The sequence below is a fragment of the Chiloscyllium plagiosum genome, unplaced genomic scaffold, assembly GCF_037043375.1.
Source record: "Chiloscyllium plagiosum isolate Xiang-an unplaced genomic scaffold, Cpla_swu_hap1 HiC_scaffold_2, whole genome shotgun sequence".
NCBI lineage: Eukaryota > Metazoa > Chordata > Chondrichthyes > Orectolobiformes > Hemiscylliidae > Chiloscyllium > Chiloscyllium plagiosum.
Genome location: NW_028270140.1, coordinates 106,484,229 through 106,499,235, shown reverse-complemented (window position 1 = coordinate 106,499,235; position 15,007 = coordinate 106,484,229). Strand labels below are relative to the sequence as shown.

Here is a 15,007-nt window from a genome sequence, read left to right as displayed (position 1 = left end):
CATAATCAGCTGCTTAATAATGGAGTGCCAGAATTAAGGGAAAAATCGTCATCTTTTATACAATACGTTTAGCAATTCTGAAGCAATTGTCAGCTCTAGGAACAATCCAGTTCAAAATGCTTTAGGTTCTAAAATATAAGACTCTAAATTAATGACTCTGAGAAGTACTTGACAAGTTTGATCAATATGAAATATTTTAACTTCATTAATACCTAGTTGGCTTCTGACTACAAGCGCAAAGTTTTGCAGTTGGCAGCAATAGCCTTGTAAGCAATACAGTTCCTTTCTGGGGTTTTTATAATGCAGTGGCAGTGTCCTTACCTCTGCACCAGGAGGCCTGAGTTCAAGTCCCATCTGCCCTAAGGATGTGTCTTTTTTTTATTCATTTATAGTATATGGGTGTTGCTGGTTAGGCCAGCACTTATTACACATTCTTAATTGCCCAGAGGGCAGTTAAGAGTCAACCATATTCCTGTCGGTCTATGGTTGTCACATGTAGGCCAGACCAGCTAAAGGATGGCAGTTTCCTTCCCGAAAGAACATTAGTAAACAGTATGTGATTTTCTAACAATGGATTCATGGTCATCATTAAATGCTTAATTTCAGATTTTTTCCAAAACTCCAATTCAAATTCTTCCATCTGCTGCAGTGGGATTTGAACTCGGGTCCCGAGAACGTTCCCTGGGTTTCTGGATTAACAATCCAGCAACAATACCTCCCCAATAATATCTCTGAGCAGGTTGGCTTAAAAACAAAATAAACAGTTTCTTTCTCGGGACCTCTACATGGTGCTAGGAGTGTTTCAAAAGTACACAGACTGAATGCTGGTTATAAGAGGACCATGGACACACATGGAGGCATGGGAAATGTTCACCACATCAGGCAGTCAGAAAATCTGTTCATGTTTCAGGTTGATGGGCTTAGTTCAGAACTGGAAAATGTTAGAGATGTAATCAAATTTAATCAAGTAGAAACATGGAGAAATGAAGGAGGGCAGGCCTGTGATTGACTGAAAGGCAGGGGAGATTAAATAATGAAAAGGATGATGTTGCAAGGCAAAGTTAGGGCAAACAAATAAATAAAAATGGTTCCAGACGTGTGAGAACTAGGATAGCAGAATCATTATCAGCAGATGTTGTTTGAAAGAATGTGAAGGTTATGATCTACAATCATTGAACCCAACATTGAGTCTAGAAGGCAATAACGTGCCTACTTAAAAGCTTCATTGCAACAGTGTGGAAGATCGAGGACAGGAATGTTAAAAAGTGCGTGGTGCAGTGAATTGAAATGATAGGTGATTGAAAGCTCGATATTATACTTCTCACCTGAAGAACGAAGTTCCACAACGTTGTCACCCAATTTACTTTTGTGTCTCCAGTGTACGGGAGACCGCATCATAAGCAGCAAGTATAAGTTACTAAGTTGCAAGAGATACAAGTAAATCATCATTTCACCTGGAAGAAAATGTTCAGGTCCTGCATAGTGGAGGTAGAAGAACAAGTGTTGCATCTTCCATATTGGAAAGGGAAGAAGGGTTGGGAGAGATTGAAGAGTGGGTTGGGGTGTCATGGAATGAATTGTCCCTCCAGAATACTGGGAGTGGAGGGAAACGTAGATGTGTTTATTGGTGGTGGTAATTGTTTTTTAAATGTGGAAGATGCTGGAGTGGAACTTCAGGCAACGGGGAGCTCTATCATGCCACTCCATGGAGACGGAAAAGGGAGAACATATGTTTGGGATGTGGAGAATGCATGATTGAGAGACCTGTCAGGCATGGTGTAGGGAAATCTTGGCCAGAGGAAATAGGAAGACCTATCTGAAGCACTGGTATAGAGGATAGCGTAATGAGGATAGAAAAACAAACAATGTGAAACTGGGTGAATGGAAGAGAGTCTTTGCAGGAGGAGGGGTGTATGTGTATTTAAATAGTTGTAGAAGATTGTGGATTTATCATGAATATTATGCCCAGAAATGGAGACTGAGGAGTCAAAGAAGAGAAGGAAAGAGGTGGGGTTGGACAGTCGAAAACCAGGGAAGTCAGGAAATTTAACAAATTTGTTGGAATTTTCCAGTTCAGGGTGAGAATAAGAAACATCACTGATAGACTCATCAGCAAACCAGTAAAAGAGGTGAGGGAGACACCCTGAATAGGACTGAGACAAGGAATGGTCTACGAAAAGGCAGATGTAGTTCGAACCCACATGACAGTATCTTTTATTTGAGGGAAGTGAGAGGCAATGGAGACGTTGAGAAGGCAATTTCAGCTAGATGAGGAAGGATGGTGGTGAATGAAGTCTGGTTTGACCTCTGTCCAAGCAAAAAATAGAGAATCCTCAGGCAACCCTAGTGTAGAATAAGAATCATAAACATGGAAAAGGCTTGCTGTGGAGGATTGGGAAGTTGGGAAACTCCTAACCAAGTGATACAGAAGAGAATATCATGGAAGAAATGCTCAATGTTCCAAGCTCAAAATTGATGGAGATGGTGGAGTGAGTGGATAATATTGGAGACTTTGTTGGAAATTAATGATTTGGTAAATGGTATTTATTGACCTCCAAAGAAGGGCCAAATAAATATTCCAATTTACTATATTCCAATATTGTTTGTCTTTAAATAATTCCTATTCATATCGCTATGTCCATATTGCTACACATAATGAACCATTTTACTTTAATTCATCAGCTAGTTTTCCTGTAATCCGTGACCGAGGAGTGTTTGGTAATGTTAGTGTGTTCTGGATTGTGGACCCTGCTTTCACGAATGATGTTTACCCAGTCCAAGGTGTGGTCAACTTTAACAGTGCTGAATCATCAAAAAACATCACTCTTCAGTCCCTTCCTGATGCAGTGAGTTATGGTTTGTCCACTTCAGTGCATTCTGGTAGTAATGACAGATTTAAGCGAAGTAAAAATATCTTGTCAATATTGTTGTCGTGCCATGATGCAATCAAAATGTTTAAAGTTTTGAAAGTGGGGCATTAGCAAGGGGAGCAAATGTGTACAGAAGTGGAGTTTAGGGCGAATCTGGCCGATGGACCTCTTTCTTCAAGCTGATGGTGTCCAGGACCTAGTGTGATTGGCCAAGCACTTCATCATCAAGGATATGGAACATTGCATCACTGGTTATAGTCTCCTGCCATTGGCCAGCAAAGTCACTGTGGCTTTGAACCTTTTCACTTCTGGTTCCTACCAATGTTCCACGGATCTTAGAGATATATCAGAATCCTCTGTGTACCACTGTGTCTGAATAGTCATTGATGTCCTGTTTGTCAAAGCTGGATGTAACATTAAGTTCACGGCACATGTGGCTAACAAGTGCCATGGGAAGTGGTTTCTCCCTGGTTCCACCCTGGGTTTCTGCCTGATACATAACATCAACAATTAATAATGAGCTAGAAGGTCTGAGTTCAAGTCTCACCTGCTCCAGACATGTGCCATAATATGTCTGAACAGGGTGACAAAAATATCTGCAGAGTACGTGATGGGAACTGAAGATGGTTATGATTTTTAAATGTAAATGAATTCATGAAGTGATTGGAAATCTTCAATTGAGTTTAGAGAGATACTTTTTCAACATCCAGAATGTTTCATTAACTTGTTTTACCATTAGTTTTATAGGCGGACTTTTGCTTGTTTTAAACATGTTGTGGCGAGACCCTAGACAAGGTTCTCCAATTTGTTCTGGTTCTAGATGGGATACTCATTAAGCCCATGGATGAGGAGGTTTGAGCTGGCTCCCCTTCTTTATGAACCTTTGTTTGGCTACAAACAACTTAATTTGGAAAGGATAATTTTACCTTGAGGTTTCCTTATATTTTGAAAATAACTTATATTTTAAAAGGAGCCAATTCAACCAGGCTTTCTTTAAGTAATAAATGATTGAGTTTATTAGTTACTAGATGCAAGAAAAATTAGTAACACAGCATATACACCCAGATAACAAATAAAAGATAAATCCAAGAAGACAAAAATTTAAACAAAAAGGTTTTATGGATCTGTCAATGAATTGTTCATGAAGAGCAGATAAGATAATATGGCTGTATTTGTGTTACACTGAAGACGTCCAATTGACCTGAACAACTCATTTTCATGACTCTTGGTTACGTAGACTTATTCAATTTCCTTTGTCCTGATTCCTGTTTTTTGAAGTAGTTTGCAGCCAGTTTGAGGGAGAACCTTTCCTGCAATACGGGGTAATGAAGGATAGTTCTTCTACTGTGACTTTCACATGTGTTAACATTTGAACCCAGGCTGATACACATAAATGTTCAGTCCCAGTAGTCTACTCCAGTAGAGTTAAAAAAAACTATCAAGGGATAGACACAAATTGTCTCTGTGGTTTGGGACATAATCTGCAGGAGGTGACTTGCTGTTGACAGGAGTCTTCAGTTCATTTGTAGTCATGAGTGCCTCTTCTTTCCTTTGAAGGGTCGTTGTTTGAAATTACCTTCACATCCATTGGTATGACACTTTGTGGGTCTCTTCAGACAAATACTTAGAGCCAAAGTTTTTTGTGGATGTATCAGCCCTCTGCAAAAACACATTTTATGATTGAATTTTAAAATGTCCACAGTATTTCAGTGTTCTGACATGTAATCATTACCAGATTAATACATTTTGAATTTGAATGTCTACTGTATGTAAATTGAGTTTCATTGAAAATCACATTGTAGTAGGGTTCAAGTACATGAGATGGAAATAATAGAATTTTGAATGCATCATGGATAATGGTTTACTCCAGTGGTTTTAAGTTTCAAGTTGTTGAAGTCTTGAATGTCCAAAAGTGTTTAAGAATATTATTAAGTTATGTATGTGACAAATTTCATAATTCACTTGATGTGTCTTGACTGATTATGAACATTATGTCAATTGTATACAAATACTGGCACAACACATTTTAATACAAAAGTTATATTGACTAAGATTATTTATGGCGGGTATGTCTGCAGGAAGTACATATTAATATTCCAATGTAAAGAGATTTCCTGGAGTTTTTTTATTGAATTCTTTTGAAGATTCTACCATACTTAAGTGGAAACCAAACTGTACTTTAATAACAATACTTTAAATAAATCTCAATATTAGCCATGAAATTTCAATTTAGTTTGCTTTGTTATCTTTGTAATCTGTATCTATATCTAGATTCCTGAAGAAGTGGAAACCTTCACCATCATCCTTTGTAATACCAGTGGAGGCGCCAGACTTGGAAGTATACTTAACGCAACTCTCCTTATTAATAAAAATGATGATCCCATTTATTTTGAAGGTTTGGAATTCACTTCTTATAAAGTTTTCTCTATGTATTGGGATCAAAAATTAGTTCATAGAGAATTGGGTGCATTGTGATGATTTAAAAACCACTTTGAGTTTGCTTCATTAATTACAGACTTTATTAACATGCATATGCTGGGAGACACATTTGGGAAAAGCCTATCATGGTCTCTGCCTGAATCACAATCAGTGTGACAATTTAACTTCTAAACATTCACATTTCATTACAATTTTTTTTATGGTTCACGAATCATTGATTATCTCGGCACTTATATCACACATCCTTATCAACAGGGATAAACTTCAGAATCCCTTTCCTATTCCCGTTAACCTGTGAAACATTGTTACCACTGAGACTCTATTGCCTCCTCCTGTCTACTCCCCTTTTAACCTGTAGGGTGTTATTTAGTGTTGTGAAAGTCATTAAACTTCACCTAGGTTTCCATTGTCTGTGGGAACTGTCATGCCTGCAGTATTGGCTAAATTTTCCATCATGCTAAGAAAATCTGTTCATTGCTCCATCTTATCTGTTCTAATGGTAGTGGTGTGCATTTGAAATTAATCTTAATAATCTCATTTCAGTTCATTCTGTTGGCCAGAACCCTCTGTGCCAGGTTGGCACCTGTCAGGTTTTTACAACCAAAGGATATCCACAGATCTTTCTACACTTTGCAGATGTTACATCCCTAAGTTTTTTTTATCTTACACCTCTTTCAGCTTAGGCTGTATCCTAACTATGATCAGATTGTGGGTTTTTAAATGACTACATTTTAAACACAACAGCCTCCTTTTCTATGTTACTTACCCAGCATGTTGGCAAGGTTCTCAGCCAGCTGTTGCTACCTCCAACCGTAGGTTTCACGAAGCAGATTCAAAATGATTACTTTCCAAGGACATTGAGATGATCTATGTCCAAGGATCAATTTGTGATATATCCAGAATTAAGCCTCTAGGTCCACAAATCTTGTCATCAAGTAGTGGTTTTAATATTTAGAATTTATTTTCTTTTAATGTCCCAATTCTTCTGCTGCAGGTTGTAATAATATGAGAAGATCTGTTAATGTCCTTGTATTCCTCATGCAGAAATCATACGTCAGAGGCAAATATTTTAACATAGTCCTTTATGTCATCGATATCTCCATGGAGTTTCCCTGATACATATTGACCAGTTTCTTATGCACAATCTGTACCCAGATTTCTGTGATAAGTTGAAGATTGGGTCGGACACCTATAGATTTAACTGTGCAGCTAAAAGTCCTTGGATTAGTAGTTACACAGTACTCTCCTTCATCAGGTGTAAACAGTATCGGTTGGTTTATAGCTGGCATTACTTACCTTCATGATACAACTGCCCTCTTAGTTGTGTTTAGCTCACAAGTTGCCTCAACGACATGTTGCACCCGATGGGGAGCCCACCACTGCCCCTTGATGAGTGCTGCACACTGCCACATTAGTTCTCACAAAACCATGTCCTCCTGGGATCGTATACAATAGTGATGTTTACAGTTGTGTAGTGGTTAATTTTCCTTGCACAGACCACTGGAGGACTCAAGTATGCAGGTTAATTTTGTGTTTATTCAAACAAATTCAATCTTAGATTGACGAAGCGTAATTATGCCTCATTCTCTAACTCGCATCAGTTCAGTACATGCAGAAAATCGTTAACCTTTAAATACCTGCATTGTTTCCATTTCATTCATGTGAAAAAGCAGAAATCCTCTAGTTCAAGTCTTTCTCTTCTCCTGACTGCAGGTTCTGTTTATACTTGAGCCTGCTCCTCATGTTGATTCATGTCTTAGGGTGTACAGTTCAAGGTTTCTCTCCAGACATTTCTGCTGGTGTGGAATATTGGGATGTGAAAGTTTCACGCTTACGCCTTACAGCACTACCTTGTTTGATGTTGTCTTCCTCCTGTTATAACCCTTTTAATAACATGTTATTTCATTCCATGGATGTAAGTATGCTTGCTGAGTTGTAAGGTTCATTTCCAGATGTTTCATCACATCCTAGGTAACATCATCACTGAGCCTCCACTGGTGTTAGTAACCTTTCTATTTATGCGTTTAGGTTTCCTTTGGTTGCTGATGTCATTTCCTGTATTGTCATTTGCTGTGGTGATGACATTTCCTGTTCTTTTTCTCAGAGGGTGGTAACTGGAGTCTAAGTCAATGTATTTTTTGATAGAGTTCTGGTTGGAATGCTATCCTTCTAGGAATTATCGTGCGTGTCTCTGTTTGGCTTGTGCTAGGATGGGTGTGTTGTCCTAGTCGAAGTGGTGTCCTTCCTTACCTGTATGTAAGGATACTAGTGAGAGTGGGTCATGTCTTTTTGTGGCTAGTTGATGCTCATGTATCCTGGTGGCTAGTTTTCTGCCCGTTTGTCCAATGTAGTGTTTGTTACAGTTCTTACAAGGTGTTTTGTAAATCACATTAGTTTTGCTGTATAGGGTCTTTCAAGTTCATTAGCTGCTATTTTAGCGTGTTAGTGGGTTTGTAGGCTACCATGGTGCCAAGAGGTCTGAATTTCATTCCATAGGATGTTATGTTACACAACATAATCAAACCCTAGAACTGATGTAATTCAACTCGGTGAGCAGTGCAGGGTTTGGTTTTAATGGTGTGTTGTACCAATCCTGTCCAGGCCCAGGAAGCAGTTTAGGGAGCCACCAATGGGTCCGTCTTTCTTGGTTTGGATTAATCAGACTTGGGACAGTAGCCTCCCTGCGCATACGTTTGAGCATGGTTCTGAATCAAATAATCTCTATATCCAATTATATTTTCAAAGTTTGTGCGAAGATTTGTAGCTCGGGTGCTCGTTGTTGTGGTTCTGTTTGCCGAGCTGGAAGTTTTTGTTGCAAACGTTTCGTCCCCTGGCTAGGCGACATCATCAGTGCTTGGGAGCCTCCTGCGAAGCGCTTCTTTGATGTTTCCTCCGGTGTTTATAGTGGTCTGTCCCTGCCGCTTCCGGTTGTCAACCGGAAGTGGCAGGGACAGACCACTATAAACACCGGAGGAAACACCAAAGAAGCGCTTCGCAGGAGGCTCCCAAGCACTGATGATGTCGCCTAGCCAGGGGACGAAACGTTTGCAACAAAAACTTCCAGCTCGGCGAACAGAACCACAACATCCAATTATATGTTCTCAAATTAACTCTTGAACCAAGATTTAAACGTTTTACTAACCTCACTTCTCCTATTTTGCATACTTTAATCCCTGGGCATAATTCCAAGCCCTCAGTACTTATCTTGACGTCCAAAAAGCATAACCATTTATTCTTGAGATTTTTTTGTGAGTGCGTGACTGAATTAGTGCATCCCCAACATTTTCTGTTCTGATGACCTCATCCTAAGTAAATTGTAAAGTTGCTTACTGAGCCTGGACAGGATTGGTACAACACACCAATAAAACACTGCCAGGGACCAAACCCTGCATGCAGTTGAATTATATCATTTATAGGGTTTGATTATGTTGTGTAACATGACCTAATACTGTATTGGGAATAAAATAACATGTTGTAAAAAGGGTTACAGCATGAGGAAGACAACATCTTATGGCTCCTTACTTGAGGAGCTTTCCGATTCTTGTAGATACCGGTCAGCTGATTAAATTTGTGCTGTGCCTAGCCACTTAACTCGGGTGGTTAAAATCATGGGCTTTTAACTATATAAACTATACATCACCCCCAAAGTATCCACAGTAATAGTATCTCCATGTTCTCTATCGTTATGGTGTTGTCCTCTGGAGACAACACAGTACTTGGACACTGTGTCAACTTGTAAAAATAACCAATCAGTACATCCCAATTACTTACTAATATCAATTCACGTTCTTGACAATACTGTCCTTGAAATCTCAGTAGTCTCAGTACCCATACAAAGGGAAATAATTATTCTGAGATGCCGGTGTTGGACTGGGGTGTACAAAGTTAAAAATCACACAACACCAGGTTATAGTCCAACAGGTTTAATTGGAAGCACACTAGCTTTCGGAGTGACGCTCCTTCATCAGGTGACAATCACCTGATGAAGGAGCGTCACTCCGAAAGCTAGTGTGCTTCCAATTAAACCTGTTGGACTATAACCTGGTGTTGTGTCATTTATGGTGAAATCTTAACTATTTCCTACTACATCCCTTGTACTATTCAGGCCTTTTAGCAGTCATCTCCTTTGTCTCCTTTGGTTGGTTATATCTACTGCCCAGGATGCAGGGGGATGTTCTTGCTAATGTATGTAGCGTGTGCTTCTCATACTGCTGCACTTACCAGGGGGGTTTTCTCCATTACTGTTACCCACAGAGTGACAGCAATTCGATGGTTTACGTGGAATAAAACCCAAGATCTGCTTTTGGACCTCCTGTTGGCAGAAATAGAATGTTAGTAATATATAGCTTGAGCTGAGACTGTTGGGAGTGGAGTCTCCCCTGTGACGTTTGTCGAAAGAGAGTACTCACCTCAACATTTTTAAGATTTTTCCTTTTACAATCTGTCTGCACAGGATATAACTGTACCAAAGCTCTGAGATGACTCTTAAGGCTGTTTTCAGATTTAGACATTGTTTATAAACCAACATTAAGAACCCATTCAATCACATCAACTTTACAAGTGCCACTTTGTTATTTGTGCAGTTAGGATGGGAGCTTCTGAAGCAGTGATTAGTTCCTGATCCTGTTGTTTTGAGAATCTATTCCAACAATATTTTTGTTGTCTCCTTCTAGCAGAGTGTATTAAAACTCCACTACTTCTCACTCATAAAATTTTATACACCCTTCTAGATACTATACAACCTCATTTATTAGTCCTGGAGAAAGTTTGCAGTGTAATAGACTATTAATATAGCACATTTAAAAACAAAAATTAACTGTTTCTGCTTGATGTTTCTTTGTTTATTCTTTATCTTAGATGTGTCTTATATTTTTCTTCAATAGTAATTTGGTACATTAAACAATATGTTTTGCACTTCAAATGATTCCAGTTTAGAAAGTGTAATGGGGCTGATAGGTTCTGTCCAAAATTAAATTTATTTTTCTTCAGAATAAATTTATTTTTCAAGTTCACTAAAATCTTTGCGAATATGTGTCCATGTTTTTTATTGTTTTCAAAAATCTGACCAAATCCAAATGAAATTAATTTAGTTCAATAATTCCAATTCCTTATAAAAGTCAAATCAAATTCTTGAAGTTTCCAGGAATTGAATAGAATTGAATTTAATGTCACGTGTACCGAGGCACAGTGAAAAGCTTTGTCTTGCGAGCAATACAGACAGATCACAGAGTTAAGTCGCATAGATAAGAAAGTTACAGATAAACAGTAGCAAACACAAAAACACAGGTACAAGTGAATGTTAAGAATTTGTGAATCCATTCAGTATTTTAACAACAGTAGGGTAGAAACTGTTTCGAAACCAGCTGTTGTGTGTGTTTAGGCTTCTGTACCTTCTCCCTGATGGTAGAGATTGTAGAAAATCAAAAGACATAAAAGATAGTTCCCCTTCAAGAAAAGATATTACTCCAGTGGCATTAAATTTAACCTGCGAGCAGAAAAAATGAATTTTTCTTTTCCTGTTTCTCCAAAGGGTAAAACAATCTGCAGTTCAGACACTTGCATAATGTGTATATGTGTTTATGTATATTTAGATATTTTTTAGAAACTTTGATGAACATTAGGGAGCAAGATTCTATTTCAAACTCTGCATTTGCAGCCTTTTAGATCAATGCCCATTCTTTCCAAAAGTTATTTTTCTAAAGCTTCTCTCTCAAACAGATCTTTGAAACATTTTCTCCATTTCAACACTTTGAGCCCATATTATTGAGCTCAGACCAATTGACAGTACAGTATATAAATTTAAAATTCACTTCCCTTTTGTGAATTGTATTCAGAGCAAAATCTTAACCAGGATTTCTAAGCCAAGACTAATCCAACACAGGATTAATGAGAAACATGCCAACTTAAACTACCAAACATTAAGAAAAATCATTCTGAATATGTGAACTTTGTATGTGGATTAAAAGTCCCTACAGCCCTACGGGAATATCCTGAAATCATAAAGCTGACCAACAAGCATGATTTCAGGACTCGTCCCTTGAAAAATGCGCTTGATTATCCTTCTCACAAATTACGTTAATAATCTCTTCTTCAAACTTCTGGAATGCAATAAGGTTAAACACCCACAAAGAACCTTTAGCCAAATCAAAAGAAAGCTTGCACACAATTTCCTCAATACTCATTCAGTTTGACAATGTTTTTATTCAAACAGAAGTTCTTAATACTGTTAACCAAAAACAATCTCTTCCACCCATGAAGAGAAAGAAAAAGGGGTCTTAAAGTTTTTATTGACAGACTTCACATTTTTCTGTTCCTCTGGAGTCTGTCAGACTTTGTACAACCAAATTCCAGAGGGATACTGCAAGAAATTCCACACTCATCAAACTAAACAATTGCTCTTGAACACGTGAAACTTTCATTTTATCATGAATTATTGTTAGGCCAGCTTTACTACATTTTTGCATGGAGGTGTATCTCACATATTAAATTCTACAGTTTTAAAGCATGCAAGACTAGAACAGAGATGGTTAATTAATCTCTACTGATGTATACAGACTGATGAATACAGAACCAAGACAAAGCCAATAAATACACAAAGACAAGGTGTACACATGTTTATTTTTCCTCATCAGTGATCTAGATTACTCTGGTGCTTTCAGTTTAAAATGATTTGTAGAATTTAGGAACTAACTCCAATTTATCTGTTGTGTCTCAACTTGTGGCTCGTGGTGGGGTATTTAAAAGAACAAATTAATTCTCTTTGTAGCCGAAGAACAAGCTGTTGGAGTGTCTGCTTGTGTCCTCTTAGCAGTTACCAGAGCATGTTCCCTACCTCACCTTTGGTGATGATGCTTGCATTCTCACTGTCCACTGGAGTAGAGCCAGATGATTGGAGAATGGCAGATGTTCCGTTGTTCCAGAAAGGGAATAGGAATAATTCTGGGAATTATAGTCCAGTCAGTCTTACGTTGGTGGTGGATATTGGAGAGGATTCTGAGAGACAGGATTTATGATTACTTGAAAAAGCATAGTTATAGTCCAACAGGTTTAATTGGAAGCACACGAGCTTCCAAAAGCATAGTTTGATTAAACATAGTTAGCATGGTTTTGTGAGGGGCTCATAAGCCTTATTGAATTTTTTCAGGATGTGACAAAACACATTGAAGGTAGAGAAGTGGATGTGGTGTACATGAATTTTAGCAAGGTGTTTGATAAGGTTCACTATGCTAGGCTTATTCAGAAAGTAAGGAGGCGTGGGATACAGGGAAATTTGGTTGTCTGGATACGGATTTGGCTGGCCCATAGAAGACAGAGGGTGGTAGTAGACAGAAAATATTGAACCTGGAGCTCGGTGACCAGTGGTGTTCCACAGGGATTGGTTCTGGGACATTTGCTCTTTCTGATTTTCAGAAATGACTTGGATGAAGAAGTGGAAGGTTGAGTTAGTAAGTTTACCGATGATATGTCGATTGGTGGAGTAGCGGATAGCTTCAGTTTACCCTGAGAACAATTACTATGGTACCTTTCCTTTACCCAAGGAACCAAATCACAATCATGGAGCTACACCATCACTAGTTTCTGTACACACAGACCTATTCTCTGGCTTCAAATCCACTCATTGGTAGCTTGTTTAGAATACTGTGCACCCTATCTAATGGCTGGTAAAAACTGCAAAGAGAGCATTACCACTTCCAAATCATGGCAGCACTTATACACTTAATTGTTGGGCCCTCAGAATTGTTGCCAAACAAACAGACCTGGAGGTGCAGGTTCACAGTTTCTTGAGGTTGGAGTTGCTGGTAGATAGGTTAGTGAAGAAGGTGTTTGGTATGCTTGCCTTTATTGGTCACTGCATTAAGTTGGCATGTCATGTTGTGGATGTATAGGGCATTGGTTAGGCCGCTTTAATGTTCAGTTCTGGTCTCCCTACTATAGGAAAGATGTTGTTAACCTTGAAAGGGTGCAGAAAAGATGTACAAGGATGTTGCTGAGGTTGGAGGGTTTGAGCCATAAGGAAAGACTGAATAGGCTGGGCTATTTTCCTTGGAGCATCGGAGGTTGAGGCGTGACCTTATTGAGGTTTAAAAAATCATGATGGGCATGGATAGGTTAAATACACAAGGTCTTTTCCCCAGGGTATAGAAGTCTAACACTGGAGGGACTAAATTTAAGATGAGAGGGGAAAGATTTAAAATGACATAAGTGGCAACTTTTTCATGCAGAGGGTGGTGCATTTATGGAGCGTGCTGCCAGAGGAAGTGGTGGAGGCTGGTACAATTACAGTATTTAAAAGGCATCTGGATGGGTACATGAAAGGAAGGAGAAAGTGAGGTCTGCAGATGCTAGAGATCAGAGCTGAAAATGTGTTGCTGGAAAAGCGCAGCAGGTCAGGCAGCACCCAGGGAACAGGAGAATCGATGTCCAAGGATATATTTCCCTCCCCTCCCCTATCAGCATTCCGTAAAGACCACTCCCTCCTTGACTCCCTCGTCAGATCCACACCCCCCCACCAACCCAACCTCTACTCCCGGCACCTTCCCCTGCAACCGCAGGAGGTGCAAGACTTGCGCCCACACCTCCCCCCTCACCTCCCTCCAAGGCCCCAAAGGAAACTTGCATATCCGCCACAGATTCACCTGCACCTCCACACACATCATCTATTGCATCCGCTGCACCCGATGTGGCCTCCTCTATATTGGGGAGACAGGCCGGCTACTTGCGGAGCATTTCAGATAACACCTCTGGGACACCCGGGCCAACCAACCCAACCACCCTGTGGCTCAACACTTCAACTCCCCCTCCCACTCCATCAAGGATATGCAGGTCTTTGGACTCCTCCATCGCCGGACCACAACAAAACGACGATTGGAGGAAGAGCCTAGGATCCCTCCGCCTAGGATCCCTCCAACCACAAGGGATGAACTCGGATTTCACCAGTTTCCTCATTTCCCCTCCCCCCACCTTGTCTCAATCAAATCCATCGAACTCAACACCGCCTTCTTAACCTGCAATCTTCTTCCTGACCTCTCCACCCCCACCCCAGTCTGACCTATCACCCTCACCTTGACCTCTTTCCACCTATCACATTTCCGACGCCGCTCCCCCAAGTCCCTCCTCCCTACCTTTTATCTTAGCCTGCTGGACAAACTTTCCTCATTCCTGAAGAAGTGCTTATGCCCGAAACGTCGATTCTCCTGTTCCCTGGATGCTGCCTGACCTGCTGCGCTTTTCCAGCAACACATTTTCAGACATGAATAGGAAGGGTTTAGAGGGATATGGGCCAAAAACTCAAGGGGGATATAATTTTGGCAAGCGGGATTAGATTAATGTCGGATATCTGGTCCATGGATGAGGTGAAATGAAAGGTCTTTTCTGTGCTGTATGACTGTTCCTGTGAATGTACATACATCTTGTAATAGCATCTTTGAGTTAGCTGTTGTTTTCCATCATTTCAGAATCATGTAGGTTTCCTCTTTGTGCATGTTTCACTCTTTGTGGCATTGAACCATTTGTAATTCAAACCTTTAATGTTGTTTTTAATCGAGTTTGTTTAAATCTAAATGTAGGTGTTTTTTAGGCATTTGGGTTTACAGAGTAGAGGCAACATATATTGATTGTTATGTAACAAATAACTTAAATGAATTTTGTAATTAGACATCAAGTCATCCACGAATAGAATAACACAAGGGCATTATTGG

The 15,007-nt window shown here is 39.6% G+C and overlaps 1 protein-coding gene across 2 annotated transcripts in view; it reads left to right on the top strand.

Annotated features, from left to right (window-relative positions):
* The window catches only part of adgrv1 (adhesion G protein-coupled receptor V1), a 571,861-nt gene that overhangs the window by 79,366 nt on the left and 477,488 nt on the right, over window positions 1-15,007 (top strand). For both annotated transcript variants that reach the window (XM_043709113.2, XM_043709105.2), the window contains 2 exons: window positions 2,683-2,846; window positions 5,142-5,265. In XM_043709113.2, the coding sequence (XP_043565048.2) occupies window positions 2,683-2,846; window positions 5,142-5,265 (288 nt within the window). The remainder of the gene's footprint in view (window positions 1-2,682; window positions 2,847-5,141; window positions 5,266-15,007) is intronic.